The 19,582-nt window shown below is 38.0% G+C and overlaps 5 protein-coding genes across 6 annotated transcripts; 3 read left to right on the forward strand and 2 right to left on the reverse strand.

Moving 5' to 3' along the window:
* Window positions 1-585: 585 nt before the first annotated feature.
* LOC113279417 (uncharacterized mitochondrial protein AtMg00810-like) lies at window positions 586-1,738 on the reverse strand. Its single transcript, XM_026528111.1, has 2 exons — window positions 1,465-1,738; window positions 586-1,292 (listed from the first exon to the last, which is right to left on the reverse strand). Exons 1-2 carry the CDS (start codon window positions 1,736-1,738, stop codon window positions 586-588), a joined length of 981 nt encoding a protein of 326 aa, XP_026383896.1.
* Window positions 1,739-7,227: 5,489 nt separating this feature from the next.
* Window positions 7,228-9,349, forward strand: LOC113282365 (L-type lectin-domain containing receptor kinase S.1-like). Its single transcript, XM_026531346.1, has one exon. The coding sequence runs from the start codon at window positions 7,245-7,247 to the stop codon at window positions 8,067-8,069; it is 825 nt and encodes a 274-aa protein (XP_026387131.1). The 5' UTR covers window positions 7,228-7,244; the 3' UTR covers window positions 8,070-9,349.
* Window positions 8,424-9,191, forward strand: LOC113279418 (L-type lectin-domain containing receptor kinase S.1-like). Its single transcript, XM_026528112.1, has one exon. It carries the CDS (start codon window positions 8,424-8,426, stop codon window positions 9,189-9,191), a length of 768 nt encoding a protein of 255 aa, XP_026383897.1.
* Window positions 9,350-9,728: 379 nt separating the features above from the next.
* Window positions 9,729-11,911, forward strand: LOC113282366 (inorganic phosphate transporter 2-1, chloroplastic-like). The gene is made up of 3 exons (XM_026531347.1): window positions 9,729-10,541; window positions 10,647-10,838; window positions 10,934-11,911. The coding sequence occupies exons 1-3, from the start codon at window positions 9,798-9,800 to the stop codon at window positions 11,753-11,755; spliced, it is 1,758 nt and encodes a 585-aa protein (XP_026387132.1). The 5' UTR covers window positions 9,729-9,797; the 3' UTR covers window positions 11,756-11,911.
* A 438-nt stretch (window positions 11,912-12,349) lies between these two features.
* On the reverse strand, window positions 12,350-14,805 carry LOC113282367 (CDPK-related kinase 1-like). Of its 2 annotated transcripts, none has more exons than XR_003326849.1 (4): window positions 14,391-14,805; window positions 14,146-14,243; window positions 13,819-13,953; window positions 12,350-12,807 (listed from the first exon to the last, which is right to left on the reverse strand). XR_003326849.1 is itself a non-coding variant. In XM_026531348.1 (4 exons), exons 2-4 carry the CDS (start codon window positions 14,270-14,272, stop codon window positions 12,623-12,625), a joined length of 447 nt encoding a protein of 148 aa, XP_026387133.1. In that variant the 5' UTR covers window positions 14,273-14,286; window positions 14,391-14,805; the 3' UTR covers window positions 12,350-12,622. The 2 variants fall into 2 exon arrangements, 1 of the variants encoding a protein (XP_026387133.1); XM_026531348.1 differs by having other exon boundaries at window positions 14,146-14,286.
* Window positions 14,806-19,582: the final 4,777 nt, after the last annotated feature.

The following is a 19,582-nucleotide window of genomic DNA, read 5'->3' on the forward strand; positions in this document are numbered from 1 at the left end:
AATGGCAATGATTGCAGATAAAAAGTTGACCTTTTAACCTCTGTAATTGATTCTCTAAGTCGAGTTTTGATATTGTTTGTGTTTAGAAAAGAGACATAAGAGTTTAGAGAAGAGGTACGTCTATTGATTTTCAATGTACAAAGTTAATACAACTGGAATACATATTTATACAATTCTCAATACTTGTTACGCAAGTATTTCCTAACTTTAGGTTTCCTAGAATACAAAAACTATTCCATGTATATCTCATTCTAGAACATTCTTGGTGGCTTGAGTATTACGTCACAAATGTATCTCTAACACCCTCCCGCAATCGAAATGGGTCATCTTGAACCGTAAGCTTGGTTCTTAGAGTTATAAAATGATCTTTAAACAAGGGTTTTGTGAATATATCTGCTACTTGATCCTTGGAGGAAATAAATCGAACATCCAGCTGTTTGGAAGCAACTTGATCACGAACAAAATGATAGTCTATCTCTATGTGTTTTGTTCGAGCATGAAATATAGGATTGACTGTAAGATAAGTAGCTCCAAGATTATCACACCACAAGACAGACGGAGATTTAGTTGTCACTTATAATTCTGTCAGAAGAGCTTGAATCCACATGATTTCTGCAGTGACAATTGCAAGACCTCGATACTCAGCTTCAGTACTGGTTTACGAGAAACAGTCTTTTGTTTTCGAGCACTCCAAGAAATGATATTACCACCTAAGAATATACAATAACCACTTGTAGATCTACGATCATCCAAAGAACCAGCCCAATCAGAGTCTGTATAAGCAGTGAAAGACAACTGTATGTTGGTTGCTAGTTTAAGACATATACCAAATATAGATGTGTGTTTTAAATAATGTAATATACGTTTGACTAAACCCCAGTGAAATTCAGTTGGATTATGCATGAACTGACATGCTTTGTTAACAGCATAAGCCAAATACGGACGAGTGAATGTCAAGTACTGTAAAGCTCCAACAATGCTTCTGTATTCGGTTGCATCAGTAAGTGAAACACTATGATCGGATGGCATATCTCCAGATGTGCTTAGTGGAGTTTGTATAGGTTTAACACCATCCATTTTGACTCTAACAAGAAGATCATGAATATATTTTCTTTGTGTAAGAAATAATCCAGAAGACGTACACGTTGCTTCAATTCCAAGAAAATAAGATAAAGGACCAAGATCTTTGATTGTAAGTTCATTCTGTAATGAATTGCGAATAGATGCCAAACCTGATGAACTTGAGCCAGTAAGAATGATATCATCGACATGGAAGAGTAAGAAAGCATTCCCTGTATCATCACGTCTAATAAATAAAGAAGAATCACACTTGGAAAGTGACAAAACCATTGTGCAACAAGAAATAACTAAGACGATGATACCAGGCACGTGGATCCTGTTTCAATCCATAAAGAGAACGATGCAATGTGCACATATATGCAAGAAAATTAGGATTGATATAACCTGGGGGTTGTTTCATATAAACTTCCTCTTCAAGATTTCCATGTAAAAATGCATCCTGAACATCAAATTGGTTAAGAGACCAATTATTTGAAATTTCCAAGGTAAGAATGATACGTATAATGCAAGGCTTCAGAACTGGACTATAAGTTATACCATAATCAACACCTTCTTTTTGATTGTATCCTTTAGCAACTAAACGAGCTTTATATCTTTCAATGGTTCCATCAGCTTTACGTTTAATGCGAAACACCCATTTACAGCCAATAAGATTCATTGATGGATGATAAGGTACCAAAGTCCACGTACCATTTTGAAGCAATGCATTGTATTATGTATCTGATGCATGATGCCACTTTGGATCTGCTTGAGCTTGTGAATAACAAGTTGGTTCAAAATCAACAACAAGAGCATACTTAGAATTTGGCTTGAAGATACCATCTTTAGATCTAGTTATCATTGGATGATTAATAGAAGTATCAGATGTATCAGGTGTTAGTGTTATAGATAAAGAAGAAGTAACATCATTGATAGAAGCATTGGGTGCAGCATTAGTTGAGACAGAAATATTAGCTGGAGAACTGGATGATAATTCCTCTTGAGATGTTGGATTAACAACAATTTGTGAAGAAAGTAATTCATCACCACTAGAACTTGGTTGTTGTTGTGCAACAACAGTAGGCATGCTCATAGAAAATGGAATGATGTTTAGTGGAGTAGAAATTACCTGATTAGTGGATGTAGGAGATGATGTGATCGACGCAGCAAAAGGAAAGACAGTCTCATTGAACACAACATGTCGACTAACATAAACACGACCAGTAGGAATATGAAGACATCTATACCCTTTATGTGAAGGACTATACCCTATGAAAACACAAGGAGAAGATAATGATTCCATCTTATGGGACCTATAGGGACGTAGATGAGGATAGCACAAACAACCAAACACACGCAGAGAGTTATAGTCTGGAGATGTACCAAAAAGAGCTTCATAAGGAGAAATCTTTTCAAGAGTAGAAGATGAAGAACGATTTATTAGATAACATGTGGTAAAAAATGCATCATACTAGTAAGAGGAAGGGACATATGCCATAGATAAAAGAGTAAGACCAGTTTCACGGATATGACGATGTCTTCTTTCTACTAAACCATTTTGTTCAGACGTATGTGGACAGGAGAATCGATGAAAAATACCTTGTTGTTGAAGGTAAGAAGTGAGTTTACGATACTCAGCAGCATTGTTTGACGGAAATTTTTTGATTTTTCTATTGAAAAGGTTTTCCACATGCTTTTGAAACACAAGAAAGATAGAAGATACTTCTGATTTATGAGACATAGGAAACATCCAAGTAAAACGACTGTGTGCATCAATAAAAATAATTAGGCCGACCGAGCGAAGCGAGGGAGGACTCTATATATGGTGACTTTGTGTCAAATGGGACATGACTTTTTTTTTCCAATTTCACAAAAAAGATTGGATTTGGTTCACGATGAAAAGACCTCACTGCCCCTCTTTGATTTTTTTCCTTCTTTAAATATACGTAAATAATTAATAATGTTGAGGACATTTCTGTAAAACGAAAAAAAGCAAAAACACGGAATACAGTTAGGGATCGTGGGGTCGAATCCCGGCCAGTTCCAATATTTCATTTTTCCTCCCTTTTTATTCTTCTCTTCTTCCTATCTATTCTTTCCCCCAAACAGGATTCGAACAGCAGCAGAAATCTCTCTCCAATCCTTTCTTCTTCGTCGAAATCAAAATCCAGTTTCATCTCCATCGATTCACACCCTAAATCTCCATTAATCTTTACTCAATTTCGACTTTAGAGTACAGAGTTTGGATTTGGTTGATTAAATATTCAATATTCTCTAACCTGTAACCCTTCAAAAATGGGTGAACTGTAATCACTTCTGCAGTCGATTATTTTACAGAGAAACGTCAACCTGATGTATTTGGTTGAATTAGGGTTTCTGCGATTTTGATGAGGTCCTAATTTTTTTTTCTAAGTTGAATATTGCAATCAGTTTGTTCGGTTTGAGGTAAGATTAATGCAAATGATAATTAGCAATCAATTTTTGAGTTTCATATTCTTTTGTCTTCTAATACTGTAGATTTTGTAATTTAGACAGTAAGTGGGAATTGGTGTGTATTTTTGCTAGTGATTTGTCTTTATTACGATTCATCTGCATTCATGGGTTTAAGCTACGTTATGTGATACTCGTCTCGTACCTACTGGTTCGACTTTAGCTGCAATTAAAAATGAAAGCAGTTATGGTGCAATGTAAAACAAGGATAAGGAATTTATGAAGCATCGGTAAAGAGAATAGAGTTGTGGGTGTTACATGGGCTAATAAGAGAGACTGTGTACATTGGTTCGCTCCATCTGAATGGACATAACGTAGATTTAGAACTCAATTGCTTCCATTGTTGCCAATTACTGAAATTTAGGATTTGAAAAATTGCAACAGAACTGGCAAGTAAAATGGTCTTTGCCTGCACTGCAATGGAAACTTAATTTGTAGTATGTATTTCTATAGTTCGGGATTCACTATGGAAGTGGATGTAGCTGGAGTAGGAACTAAAGGGTACTAGCCTGATGCTGTGAAGAAGCTGAGTGCAGCTGTTGCAGGGAGCTTGAACTGAGCTGTGGAGCTGGTGATTGTAACAGAATGTGTTGGGTCTGAAATGGTGTTGTTGATTGCTGCAAAGGGAAGTTGTATTTCAGTTGTTATTCAAGTGGTGGTGGCTGACCTGCAGGTGATGGCACTGATGGTGAAACTGAGGGCTGGGAGTTGGTTTGCAGGTGACAATGGCTTGTGGCAATGTTGGTGTTTCTGTTGCAGTGTATGGAATGTGGATGAACGCTGGGAGTGCAGGGAAAGATGAAATGGAGTGATACATATGAGAGTGTTGCCATGGGACTAAAGTTGTGATGCAAGTTTAAGAACTGAATGGTATTGCAATGAATTGAGCAATGTGCTTCTAAAATGCATTGATGAATTAGATGTATGTTAGGACTGTACAAGGAGGGAGATGTGGCTGGCAGAGTTCGTGCAGAAAAAATGCAAAAACAGCTAGAAAATGGTGGCTCGGTTGCATGGTTTCTGGGCTGCGATTGGTGGAGATTAAGATGTGAATGGCCGTGATTGATTGAATCATAAAGGGTGTGTGAGTTGGTTTCGAGGATTGGAAGCAAGGCAGTAGAGATATGAGTCGTAATCCGGGTGCATTTTTCGCAAGAATTCTGAAAACCACAGAAACTGTGCAAAACGCAGCAAGAATGGCGAGCTGGTGAGCCTAGCCTGGGATTCTGGACTTCAGAGATTAGAGTGTAGATTTTAAAGTTTCATTGAATTGCTAAGGAGGTATATGTTGGATGCAAGAGTTGGCCGTGGGATATATGAGCTGTTGCAAGGGTGTTGGTTGTCGAGTTCTAAGTCACGTTTTCAATTCGATTTCTTCGGTCGGCCGTCCCACCGTGGCAGCGGTCATCTAGTTTAATATCGATATCCTTCATCAGAAAAAAAAAATGAGACGGTCCCCATACATCAGAGACAATTAAATCCAAAGGATTCAAATATTTGGTTGTACTAGAAGGAAACGACAACTTATGACTACGATGCTCATGACAGGAAGAGCAAAAACTTATAGTATTACTAGAAACAGGAAGAGAAAACTTAGAAATAATATGATGCATAGTTTCATCATAGGATGACCTATCCAAGAGTGCCAATTATGTAGACTAGTGCGTTCACCAACACAAGCTTTTGGGGAGATTGCTGATGAATCAAGTTCATAGAGACCACCTTCCCTACAGCCGCGTAGAAGTACTTTCCGCGTACATCGATCCTTCACAAGGCAAAAATCAGGATGAAACTCAAATAGTACATTGTTATCAGTTGTCAAACGAGATACAAATAACAAATTATGAGAAATCTGAGGAGTATAGATTGTGTTTTTAAGATATAACTTACGATCAGGGGTTCCTAGAATAGAAGAACCAACATGAGAAATCGGAACAGAAGCACCATTACCCAATCTGATCTGGTCAGGACCATTGTATTCTGATGGAAGCTGTAATCGAGAGAAATCATTGGTAATATGATCAGTCGCTCCACTGTCAGGAGCCCAAGGAGCATAAGATGGTGACCTTGGTGCTTGAGCAAGATAGGCACGAGGAGCAGCAGCAGTCTGACCAGGCGTGTTTGATGGACGACGAGGAGGTTGTGGTCGAAAAGTGCGATCAAAACGCTTCCAGCAGAGATGAGCATCTTTATCACATAGTTGAAAAGGAATTTTATCACGAGTATTAGCAAATTGTTGTCCAGTACCACTTCTTTGTTGAGAGTTTGAGTTCAACATCGGTGTTCTTGCAGAAGCAACAATATTAGCAACAGGTTGAAAAAGCAGAGATTTGCTCTGTTGCTCCACACGTATCTCAAAGGTGAGAAGATAAGTGATAAAGTCTTCAAGCTTCATAGTATCCATGAAGGTAGTAAGGGAAGTAAAAATAGCATCATAAGAAGAACCCAAATCAGCCAGAATACAATGACGTAATTCAGTGTTGGTAACTATAGTATCAGCAACAGCTAAACTATTAACAATATCACGAGCACGATCAACATATTCTCTCATAGAAAGAGAACCCTTCTTCAAAGCACGTAGTTCACACTGAAGATGATGAATATGGGCATCAGACTTAGAAGCAAATAAAGACTCAAGAGAAGACCAAACTGCCTGTGAGGTGGTAAGACGATGAACTTTGCGTAAAACAACAGGAGTAAGAGACGAAAATATCCAACCAAGAAGAATTCTATCTTGTTTCATCCAAGTAGTATATTCGGGATTAGGGTTTGTTGTGTTTTCAAGAGTTGCAACAGAGCAGGGTTTTTCACCATTGAAAAAATCATCAAGTTCGTATCCTTGTAGATAAGGTAAGAACTGAGCACGCCAAAGAGAGTAATTTGTTTCATCAAGCTTAACAGTGATGATGTGATGTGGTTGTGAAAAACAGAAGAAGACATCATAGATTGAGAAGAATTCAGAACAGTTGAAATTGTGGAGATTGTAGAAGATACGAAAGTCATGGAGAATCAAACAAGGATGATACCAAGTCGAGTTTTGATATTGTTTGTGTTTAGAAAAGAGACAGAAGAGTTTAGAGAAGAGGTACTTCTATTGATTTTCAATGTACAAAGTTAATACAACTGGAATACATATTTATACAGTTCTCAATACTTGTTACGCAAGTATTTCCTAACTTTAAGTTTCCTAGAATACAAAAATTATTCCATGTATATCTCATTCTAGAACATTCTTGGTGGCTTGAGTATTACGTCACAGATATATCTCTAACACTCTATGTATCCATATTTTTGTTTTTTCCATTTGAACAAATTTTTCCTTGTAATGGTAAGTTTTTCCTTCAAATGGCAATGATCAAAACAATGTAATGCTTGAAATTATGGAGGTTTTATTGAAACTTTGATGAACAAGTGAGAAACAGGATTTTCGTTGAAAATCTCCTCGCATTTCCATTCTTATCCTTGACCTTGAAGGCGACTATACTAATTTGACTAATATGTATTATATGCATTGCGTTCAATGTTGAAACAAGACCAACGAAAAATCAACTAATTTGGTAGGTAACTAAAAGTCTAAAACCACACCCCATGCAGCAGTAAACTCTCTCTCTCTCTCTCTATATATATATATATATATATATATATATATATATATATATATATATATAAAAGAAACTCTGCTTCAATTTCATGAAATGTTACTCCAAATCCTTGTCTTTCTCATCCTTCTCACCACCTCCAGCTCCATTAATGCACTTGATTTCCTCTTCAACTCATTCAGCACATCTGATCTCACATTAATCCAGGATGCAAAAGTCGATTCTTCTGTTATTCGATTAAAAAATGATACTAACCAGTTCTCAATTGGTAGAGCCTTTTATCCAATTCCAATACCCGTAAAACCAAACACTAATAACAATACGCAAATCTCATCATTCTCGACTTCTTTCATATTCTCTATTCTTCCGCAAATTACATCAAGTCCTGGTTTTGGTTTAGCTTTTGTTCTCTCAAATTCAACTTCACCACCAGGTGCAATCTCAGGTCAATACTTCGGAAATTCAACAGTCCCTACAGTATCTCCATTATTGGCTATTGAATTTGATACAGGAAGAAACCCCGAATTCAATGATCCAGATGAAAATCATGTTGGTATTGATCTAAACAACATCGAATCAGCAAAAACCCAGACTGCTGGTTACTATAATTCATCAAATGGTGATAAATTTGTACCTGTGAATATGAGAAATGGACAAAATATTCGAGCTTGGATTGAATTTGATGGAACCCAGCTCGAGATTAATGTTACTATTGCTCCTGTTGGGGTTTCGAAGCCGTCGAAACCATTACTGACTTACAGAGATCCGATCATCGCTAATCATGTCTCAGATCAAATGTTTATTGGTTTTTCAGCTTCTAAAGTAACTTGGATTGAACCTCAAAGAATCCTAGCATGGAGTTTTAGCGATGCCGGATCGATCGCTAGAGATATTAATGTTACGGGGTTACCGGTTTTCTGACCGGATTCATCGAGCTCTTCTGCCATTTCAGCTGGAGCAATAGCCGGAATTGTAATTGGTTCTTTTCTTGGCACATCACTCTGTTTCCTCTGTTTGTATTGGATTTGGTTTCGAAAAAATGGGAAATTTCACAGTGGAGAAGAAGAAGATAATGAGATTGAGGAATGGGAGTTAGAATACTGGCCACATAGATTCTCATACGAAGAGTTAAACGAATCGACAAAAGGGTTTTCGAGTGACGGATTACTTGGGTTTGGTGGATTTGGTAAAGTATATAAAGGAACTCTACAAAATGGTACTGAAGTTGCAGTGAAATGTGTGTCTCATGATTCAAAACAAGGATTAAGAGAATTCATGGCAGAGATTTCGAGTATGGGTAGATTGCAGCATAAGAATTTAGTTCATATCAAGGGTTGGTGCCGCAAAGGAAGCCAGTTGATGTTAGTGTATGATTATTTACCTAATGGAAGTTTAAACGATTGGATATTCGATAAGCCGAAACAAGTTCTGAATTGGATTGGACGAAAACAGGTTATGATCGATGTTGCCGAAGGTCTGCATTATCTGCTCTATGGTTGGGATCAAGTTGTGTTGCATCGCGATATTAAGTCGAGTAATATACTACTGGACGCAGAAATGCGAGGACGATTAGGCGATTTCGGGTTGGCAAAGCTGTATCAACATGGCCAAGTTCCAGGTACTACAAGAGTAGTAGGTACATTGGGTTATTTAGCACCAGAGTTGGCAGTTTTAGCATCACCAACTCAAGCTAGTGATGTGTATAGTTTCGGTGTTGTGATTCTAGAGATTGTTTGTGGCAGAAGACCTATTGTTACTTGGACTGAAGATGAATTGTTATTGATAGATTTTGTTAGAGAATTATATGAACAAGGAGAATTGAGTAAATGTGTTGATGTAAGGATTGCAGGAGAATATAAAACTGATGAGATTGAAAATGTTTTGAAATTAGGATTAGCTTGTTGTCATCCTGTTCCTAAACAAAGACCTACTATGAAAGAAGTTGTTGCTGTTTTATTAGGTGAAGGTTCTTCATCAGTGGCTCAACCAGGACATTTGTTGTCACATCTTTCAAGAAGTGGTGGTAGTGGTGAAGATGTTTGATTTGCATTCATTCTTTAATGACTCCGGCCGGAGATTTTGGCTTCTATTCTTAATGTAACCATAAAATAATACCTATTTTTTCTTGATTCTAATGTGCTAATCTCAGTTATATGCAAACAATGAAGAATCTTGAATGGATTATTGATCCATTTTTTTTTTCCTGAGGTTTTACTGTATTGTATATGATCTAAGACTGATGAAAGTTCATGGTCCCTGCATACACTTGATGAAAGCCCAAGTACAACCATATAATCCTTTGGATAGAGTGGGATATAGTTGGATGATTGTTCTCTTCCCCTGCTGATATTTTCATTGTGTTTAGATCTTAGACTTGTGTGGATACGATTATTTGAAGAAGAATTCCACACAAACCAAATCCACCACTCAGTTCCAATCTAAAACAAAAACGAAACTTTTTTATTAATGGAATCAAAAAGAATTCCGTCCAAAAAAAATAAAAAATAAGAATCAAAATGTACAGAAATTCACTGATTTTTTCTCATTTGGTTGAGATTCCTTGGCCCACAACTAATCTAATCCATAGACTAATACCAAGAATACAGCCATTTTTGTTTACGTGCAACTACAGTTCTTACTACCAAAAAGATGACTCCATCTCTTTGCTTCTCTCCCACAAGAAACTTAGCAAGAGGAGGAGGAGGAAAACGTGAAGCTTTTCTTCCTTTACTTCACAACTCTCATCTCTACTTATGTAGACATAATTCTTCTTCATTTTTTAGTGATACTCACATCTTCAAAAGAGAAGATAAGCATGGTTGCAGTACACTACTTTTCAAAGCACAACCGCCGAAGTCTTTCTTTCTAAATCTTAGACCAAGAAATCTTAAATTTATCAACCCATCGGCAACTCTATCGTCTTTTGCTGAAGCCGGAGATGAAGGAGAAGAACTGCAAGAAACAAATAATCGATCCGGAATGGCCAAGGCTTTTAATATTTCATCTAATACAGCGTATGCGATTTCAATATGCATTGCTGTTGCAGCTCTTACTCTTCCATTTTTGATGAAGACGTTATCGCTGAACTTGAGTCTGAAGACCAAGGTGCTGTCATATGTAACACTTTTATTTGGGTTTTACATGGCTTGGAATATTGGAGCAAATGATGTTGCAAATGCTATGGGAACTTCGGTGGGGTCAGGTGCACTAACTTTGCGGCAAGCAGTAATGACGGCAGCGGTACTTGAATTCTCGGGGGCATTATTAATGGGGACTCATGTTTCAAGTACGATGCAGAAAGGTATAGTTGTTGCTAGTGTTTTTCAAGGGAAGGATTCATTGTTGTTCATTGGCTTGCTTTCTTCTCTGGCTGCATCTGGTACTTGGTTGCAGGTGCATCTCCAAAACCCATAAACAGTACTTAGTTTCCTTATTGTTTGATTACAGTTTCCGACCACTGTTCAACTGCAATGTCTGAATTTTTCATTTGTATTTCAGATTGCATCATACTATGGTTGGCCGGTCTCCACCACACATTGCATTGTAGGAGCAATGGTAGGGTTTGGTCTTGTATATGGGGGGGTTGGTGCTGTCTTTTGGAGCTCACTAGCTCGTGTGGTTTCATCGTGGGTTATTTCCCCTGTAATTGGAGCAGTTGCTTCATTTCTCGTCTACAAATGCATCCGCAGGGTATGTTATTTTCTTGATCTAGGCATCTATGCAGTAAGACAAAGCATTTGAAACTTCAGAAACTTTACTTCTATTTGTCATTTTTATCCCTATAGTTCGTATATAGCGCGCCAAATCCAGGACAAGCCGCCGCCGCTGCTGCACCCATTGCTGTCTTTGTAGGTGTTACAGGGACTTCCTTTGTAGCTTTTCCACTTAGCAAAATTTGGCTTGTGGCCATTGCCCAGGCCCTGGCTTGTGGAACTATAGGTGCAGTGTTAGTTAGCAAGGTTATCCACAAGCAACTTGGCCACCTCCTGGAAAAATCTGAATTATCAGCAGAAGAACCAGATAAGCTTGATAACAGTAGCAACATTGGGCTCCTCAGCGAAGTTGCAGGGCCAACTGGAACTCAACTCAAGATTGTCTATGGAGTCTTCGGATACATGCAAGTTCTATCAGCCTGCTTCATGTCCTTTGCTCATGGAGGGAACGACGTCGCGAATGCAATAGGTCCATTGGCTGCTGCATTATCTATTCTTCAAGGAAATGCCAGTGGAGCTGAGATTGTAATTCCTATTGATGTTCTTGCTTGGGGAGGATTTGGAATTGTTGCAGGGTTGATGATGTGGGGATATAGGGTCATGGCAACAATTGGAAATAAAATTACGGAGCTGACACCAACTAGGGGATTTGCTGCCGAATTTGCAGCGGCTTTAGTAGTTCTATTTGCGTCAAGATTGGGACTTCCAATCTCGGCTACACATACTCTCGTGGGCGCAGTGATGGGTGTTGGGTTTGCAAGGGGATTGAACAGTGTGAGATCCGAGACGGTTAAAGAAATTGTCACTTCTTGGGCTGTTACCCTTCCGGTTGGTGCAGCTCTAGCTGTTTTATACACATGGATCTTGTCGAAACTTTTAGCAAATCTACTTTGATATGTACATTAAATGAAGATTAAAACCAAAACAGGGAGACAACAAGAAAATAATTGTCTCTTTTTGAATTTTGTAGAAAGATTTTCTCTTTTTACAAGTATAAACTAATACAACCGTTGTCACGGTGAAAGGGCACCGAAGAACTTGAGGGCCAATGTATCACATCTTATGTTACTGGTGCTCTCTCACAAATAAAATAGTAAAATGCACTTAAGTTTGGCTTCATTCGTCAATAACCTTTACAAGGGCAACAGAATCAACTAGGCAGAGTTCTCTATGATGAATTAAGGTACCTACCAGACTGCTACTACGGGGATTTAGAACTATGATTTCGTTCCCAGGCTATCAGCAAGGGTACCTTACATACTTCATGCCTACTTCCCTTGTCCATGAAAAATATGCCCAAAAATCACATATCATTGCAGACTTCAAACACCACGGAAGCTCTTGAACCAGAAAACTCAAGGTTTTTAAAGCCATTTCAGTACCTAGAGATAAAGTGATCTAAAGGAGATAATGAGCATGCAAAAGTGCCACAGGTGCTCTAATTATGGAATGACAATCTCCACAGCTAAAAACCTCAAATATTGCAACTTTTCGACAAACGATTCCAAACTCCCGGAATTATGCCAATCATCCAAAATTCAATGGTTTCTTAAAACACTTAGTTCAATCACTAAAGATTCATGCATAGATAACATAACTTGTATCCAACAAACGAAACTAAAATGGACAGAAAGGGGGGAAAAAAGTAGCTGGAATTTTACATCCACCTAGCTAACCTAGTCAAATTAGGAATGAGATGTGCCAACCCACTATCAGCCGATCCAGTCAAACTTGTTAGCATATTACATCCAGCTAGCTAACCTACTTCCGTAGTTCCTCCTTGAATATGCCGTCTTCGGTCTTATCCCAAAATGGACGCCTCCCGCAAAGCAGAATATATGTTATTACGCCGACACTCCATACATCGGACTCGGGCCCTGATTTGCGTTTCAATACTTCTGGTGCAACATAGTAGGCACTACCAACAATATCTTGGAATTTCCTCCCTGAGATCAGCAACGAAGCATACAACATGTTGAGCCATGAGAACAAAGAGAAATCCAATCCTTGCATCCAGTGCAAGAACTATCACAAATTGAAAATGAAACAGATAGCAATAACATGCTTCAATTGCAACATATTCCCATTCGCCACATGCAAAGTAATTATAAAAAATTGTTTGCATTTTCCAAGATGCACAAAAAAAGTACAGATCTTTCTCAACTGATTACCGTTTTCATTTGAATTCGAAAGCCTACATAACACCAATCAATTCGAAAAGCAGGGAGACCCTAGGTGGAAATTATTATGATAACAGAGGCAGTGACTGTCATAGTATTCTAATCGAGTGCATAACAGAAGAAAAGTTGCTTATAAAAAAATTTGTAAATAGAAGCATTGAGGGCAAAATTTGACAAAGTAGCAATGCCACCTAGAAGAGACCTACTAATCCAGATGGTAAGACTGCTGTATGCACTCATAATATTTTCACGATGAAAAGTGTACGTACTCATTAGCTTTGGACTTTGAACTCACACAAGATATAACAATCCAGAAAACAATTAGAAGAGGAAATAGATCGCTTCTGAAATGTGAGTTTCTGCAAGCCGTAAAGGTAGTCTACCAAAATTGGATGTCAAAAGGATATGAATAAATTTCCCTCGGTGCAATCAACTCAAGTTCACCTAAAATCATTCTATGTTGACTTTGGTTTAGCATCCTTATAAACATATTCTGAATGTTTGACAACCTAGACAACCTAGAATCTGATTAATGGGCCACAACTAAGAATCTACATTTTATCAGAAGTAGTCTGGAAACAACTTGATGAATAACAGGTCAACATGGTCTAAAAGATGGAACAAATGACGTTCATTTAATCGAGTAGGGACTGATTCTACAAAAGAGTAAAGGTTGGTGATTTGAACTAGCATAATGTTGGTCTTCTAGAAGCACTGAGAAATGAAACTTCAACACAAAAGGCTCAGGATAACAAAATAAAAGGTCGATATTCATACTTTGTTTCTCTGCATTTTCTTTTAACTCAATCTGATACGCTTGCAGATCATCGAGTGTGTTCTTGCAGTCCTGGATATGCTGGTTTATCTCCTCTTTGAACTTGTCCTGTATGAGCTTCAGGAGCTCTTGTTGCTCTGCAAAATAATGAAAGCTATCAACCCTCATAGTGTATACAAAATAAATTTCGTTTACTGTCCTAAGGAGCACTGGAATTACTCTCAGTGCCTAACTCAAAAATCAATAAATCACCTTCAGGTTGACTGCAGGGGTTTCCAAACATCTAGTCTGTAACTACAAATACAGTAACAACAGAGATAGATGTATACCTGTGCAGCTTGAAAACGTTGAGACCGTAACGATGAGTTGTAGACTTATCCAAATCTTTAGGCAAGTTAAAAATCTGAATGGCTTCAGATGGGCATTTCTATTCCAACATCGAAACAAAGAAAACATAACCAATCAGTCACCTGAATAACCACAAAACAAAAAAGAAGGAAAAAAAAAAGAAATTTAACAAACTTTTGCTGTATTATACTCGTAAAAGATTGAAATTGGGAAATCTAACACATACCTTCATCAGCCAAAATGAATCAAGGTTAATTGAGCAACTATTTTGAACATAGATTGAATTGAGTAATTCTGAAACCCTAATTTGATTTCCAATTTGAGTTTTGTCTTGAATCAATTCTCTATAGATTAAAGTATCTCAACTGAAAGCCTAATGATGAAGATGAAAACCAAACTAATTTACCATCAATTGAACCACCATCTTCATCAATAGAACCTCAAATTAGCTCACTGAAGTTTCCCAATTTCAATCTTAAGAGGGAATTAACTTGAGAAAGAGTAAATAGATCTGGTTGCGGCGACAGTGATGGTGGTAGTGGTGCGGCGAGGTGGAGTGACGTTTCTCTGTTGGAGTATGTCTGTTGGAGTTTAGGGACGAGAGTTTCTCTGTGAGTTTTGGGACGAAGGAGAAAAACAAAACAATGAACTGAAGTAGAAGGAAGAGGAAGGAAAAAGAAAAAGGAAAAGAAAATGAGGTGGACGGGATTCGATCCCACGACCTTTGTGTCAATATGACAAAGATTCCAACCATTAGAGGGGCATTATTGGTTTTTCAGCCCTAACCATTACCAATCTTTTTATTTTAATTTGATGACTTGGGATTTACAAAAAGAACCCTGATTTTGGGCATACCTAAATCTTCCTAGGCGTACAAAGCACTAGTCCTAACTTGGGTGACCTTATAAGGGGTGCCCTATGGGGTAGTTCAATTACCTATATGCCCTTAAATCCTTTAAATTACTAATCTATCCCTATCCCTAACACAAAAACCTATAATCAATAAACCTTAAATCAGTTTCATAACCCCTTCTTCCTCCTCCTCCACAGCAGCCGAACCCTTCTTCTTCTTCCTTTTTTTTCATCGTATCATCGCGGAAATTTAATCTTCGATTCGTGAAAATTTAGTCGACGATTAAACTCATCTATATAGTGGGTCGTCGTAAGCCAGTATCTCGTTCAAATCGATCGATTGAACAACCTATTGACGAAGAAGAAGATTTAGAGAGTGAAGAACAAACTCAAAATCAACCACAAAATCAACCGGAAGATGTGATTGAAGAAGAACCAACTCCGGAAATGAGAATAAGAAGGTTAGTTCTACAAACCCATCTCGTATTTGATGTTTTTGATTTGTTAGGTCGATTTAATTCGTCAAAATCATGTTTCTGCGGTGGTGACAGTGTATAGTTCGGCGCAAAACAAATCTTAGATGTGCGCCGAGCTGTTCTTGAAACTGAACCCTGAAAGTGCATATGAACGGCTCGGCGTAAATCTGAAATCCGTTTCGAGCCGAACTTAATGACACATAGACTTATATTTAGGATCGTCTTATTCGACGATTTAGTTTTGTGTCGAATATGTTTTGTGAATTTCAGAAATTTTGCATGTGCGTAGGATCGGCTTGTATGGTAGTATTAGTTTTGTGTCGAATAAATGTTGTTTGAATTTCAGAATTTTCGCATGTGCTTAGGATTGGCTTGTATGGTCGTATTAGTTTTGCGCCGATTAATGTTGTTTGAAATTCATGAATTCTTCATGTGTAGGATCGGCTTATTTGTATGACACCATTTTGCGCCGAATAAATGTTTCAATTCATAAGTCTAGATTCGGCTTATTCGATAGTATTAGGGTTGCGCCGAATATCATTGTTAAAATTCCATAAATTTTACAAGTGTATAGGATCGGCTTATTTATATGATATCATGTTGCGCCGAATACATGTTTGAGTTCATAATCATAGGTTCGGCTTATTCGACAGTATCGGTTGTAAGCCGAATATATAGGATCTGCTTATAATAGTTTTGTGGTATGAGCCGATCCACTCTCTATGTAAGCTAATAAAAATTTCAAGACATGATTCGGCTCATATGTGTTATTTCGGGTAAGCCGAGCTTTCTTATTTGTTGAAAAGTTTTTGGTTTTTCAAATCCATATTTCATATAGTTTGTATCCCTTTGTTGTTCAAAGCATACTTCTAACTTTCATACTTGTGTCAGGCCTAATGCAGCTAATAAGAGGAAGAAGATAGAGGTAACACCTTCTACTTCTAAAACTCCCGATCCTCGAGGAGGAGGTAAGAAAAGATTGGGAGCGGGAGGTAGAGGAGACATTTTAGAAGAAGAATCTGAACAAGGAAGAGTTGGAAGACAAGAAGAAGTTGATGATATTCAAGAAGAACATGAAGAAGTTCATCAAGAAACACAACCCCAAGGAAAACCCAAGAAAGACAAGAAAGGTAAGAAGGTGGCAGCACCCGAGAAAGAGAAGGACGATGATGATCGACGGATCACTGGTTTACACATTCCTGATGAACATGACGTAATTACACCTCGATCATATGGTTTGCCTCATGGTCTTCCGGAAGATGGAGGAAATGTGTTGATTGGTTATGCCGATTCTTGGGCGAAGAAAATTTATGAGACTCCTGATCACAACCGTGCAGTCTGAGTATTGAGACACCAGAGGGCAGCGGAATGGAGTCTTGATGAAGAGGTTCCTGAGGTGATTGCTTACGTACAACGCAGTTCTTTATGGCCTATCATCAATTATGGACATAAGGAATATGATAGTGTGTCGGCCTCTGCCTTTACCGAGCGCTTTTGTCCAGAAACTTACACATTTCAATTACCTTTTGGAGAGATGACAATCACTCCTGATGAGGCTAGTAAGATTACAGGCCTTAAAGCAAGGGCTGTAAGTGTGGATGCTGGTTTTTATGACATGAGTTGGGATGAGCTATACAATTTGTACAGGAAAGTCTTGGTTGGGGTTCACACAAAACTGAGTTGGAGTTTTGTCGATCAGTTAAAGATGTCGATACCGTTTGCATACCAGGTGGCAGAAATAAGAAGAATAAGAAGATCAAGTTGACTAACTTGAAAAAGGAGTTTGAGAACACAAAGGAAAGAGTAACACAAGGTTTGTTGATAATGGATCCCGTCAAAGTGAAGCAAACCGGAACTGCCTACTTGCTTTATACTCTTGGTAGAGACATCTTTCCCGACACTACCGGAAACAAGGTAAATGCTAATTATCTCCAATTGGTAAAGAATCTTGAAACTTGTAACAAGTTTGCTTGGGGAACGGCTACGCTCGCTTACCTGCTGGACCAACTTGCCACCGCGTCTAGGTTGACAAGTACAAACATCGGAGGGAACTTCACTTTGCTCCAGGTAACTTTTGGGAGTTCAGAGTATGGTTCGGCTTATAACCATAAAATCTTTTAAGCCGAACTTTTTACTTACTTGGTTCGGCTTATAATACTTGATCCATATAAGCCGAACAGTTCTCTGAGTTTGCAAACTTTATTCTTACTTTGATGTTTCCAAGTAAAACTTGTTTCTATCAATTCAATTCCTTTGATTTTTTAATGTGGTTCTTTGGATGTAGGTGTGGATATATGACCATTTCCCAATTTTGAACTTGGCCAAAGTATTTGAGAAAGATTGATTATGTTGATACAGAGCCAACTGCAGCACGTACGCGTAAGGACTCCAAGAAAAGGAACAAAAAGAAGTTGGTGGCAAGTTTGAGAGAGACGTTAGACCGTCTTGGTGTTGATGATGTCACTTTTCAACCATATGAGAAGGAAGATGAAGAAGATGAAGTTGTTGAAGATGAGGATATGCCGGTAGGTATGTATCATGGGCCATTGTGGTATCCCGGTGGTTATGTTATATACGATCCTAGGCGAGTACTCCGTCAATTAGGATGCGTCCAAAAGGTTCCTTTGTTTGACGAGAAATTCAGGTTGTTACCAAAGAGTAGTAAGGGAACTAAAAGCACCACTTCATCTTGGGAACCAAAGTATGATCCTGATCCCACCGTTGAGTTTTGGAATAATTTAGACAATCACACATTAGATGCGTCTAAGTTAACACCTTTACTTGATGACCCATGTGAAGAGGATCTGGGCTATATGGATTGGTATAACCAAATTTCTCATCCCTTCATTATCAATAAGAAAAGGCAAAAGATAGTTGATAAGGGGAAGGGAAGCCAATCAAGATCACCAACAAGTCTACTTCCGAATATGTAGTCAAGGCTTTCAAGATTATGGTAAGAATGACTTCACTTTATACTATATTCATATATTAGTTATGGTAAAAATATCTTCAACCTCACGGTTATAAGTTGTTGACAAATGAAAAAATAGGTTGCCGCGGGTAGGGAGATGTTGAAAAAATGAAGGCCAAACTTGGTTGCAAAACACCAATGACCGTGGAAGAAAAAAATTACCTCGTCAACAAGTGGGATGAAATCATCAACAAAGGACAAGGACCCGAGGAACCCGAACAAAGGCCTACCACTAAGAGGTCTCGACAAGTTGGTGAAGGTACAAGCCAAAGTGGTGCTACCGGCCAACCCGGTAATGATGCGTCGGAAGATGAAGACCAAGGTGGAAAAAGAGGTGGTCGTGCAACTAAGAAGAGGGGTCGTGGTTAAATGCCCTTTTATGTTTGCAAGTTCCTTTTAATGTTTTTCTTAAGTTTTAAGTACACTTTTATGGTGTTGCAAACACCTTTGCTTTTAGGTGCTGAATTTTGTTTTTAATGGTGCTGGGATTGGGTTATGGACACCTTCAATTTCATGTTTTAATGAATAGCTTAACAGTTAATTAGCTACTTACTACCTGCAATTTATAAAGTTCGGCTTATCCTCAAATTTGAGTTATGCGCCGAATATATAAAGTTCGGCTTATCCTGTAATGTTAGTTACGCGCCGAATCATTTGTCCTTCAGGTTCGGCTTTCTCTATAATTTGAGTTATAAGTCGAGCCTTAAAAATAATTATTGGTGTAATCCAGTATATAGTTCGGCTTAAATCTCACCAATATGGTGATCCGAACCTATAAAAATTTTCAAAATTTAAAAAAAAAAATAGTCGTTACTTATATAGGTTCGGCTTATGTTCTAAAATTTCTATAAGCCGAACTTTTACTTTTTTCACGAAAATCTAGGAACGACTCTTTTTTTTTGAAAGATATAGCCATTGTAAAACTATATTCTATATATAGCTACATGTTTTTCATATTCTTAACCACATATGCGCAAAAAATGGCACCCCCAACTCCTAAGTTTACTCTAGAAGAAGATTTATCTCTTTGCACTAATTATGTAGCATACTATCCAAAGAAGGGTGAAGAACGACGAGTAAATGGTCTGATGAGTATGTACTACTTGGTTAGAATTCATG

This window comes from Papaver somniferum, chromosome 5 (genome assembly GCF_003573695.1).
Source record: "Papaver somniferum cultivar HN1 chromosome 5, ASM357369v1, whole genome shotgun sequence".
NCBI lineage: Eukaryota > Viridiplantae > Streptophyta > Magnoliopsida > Ranunculales > Papaveraceae > Papaver > Papaver somniferum.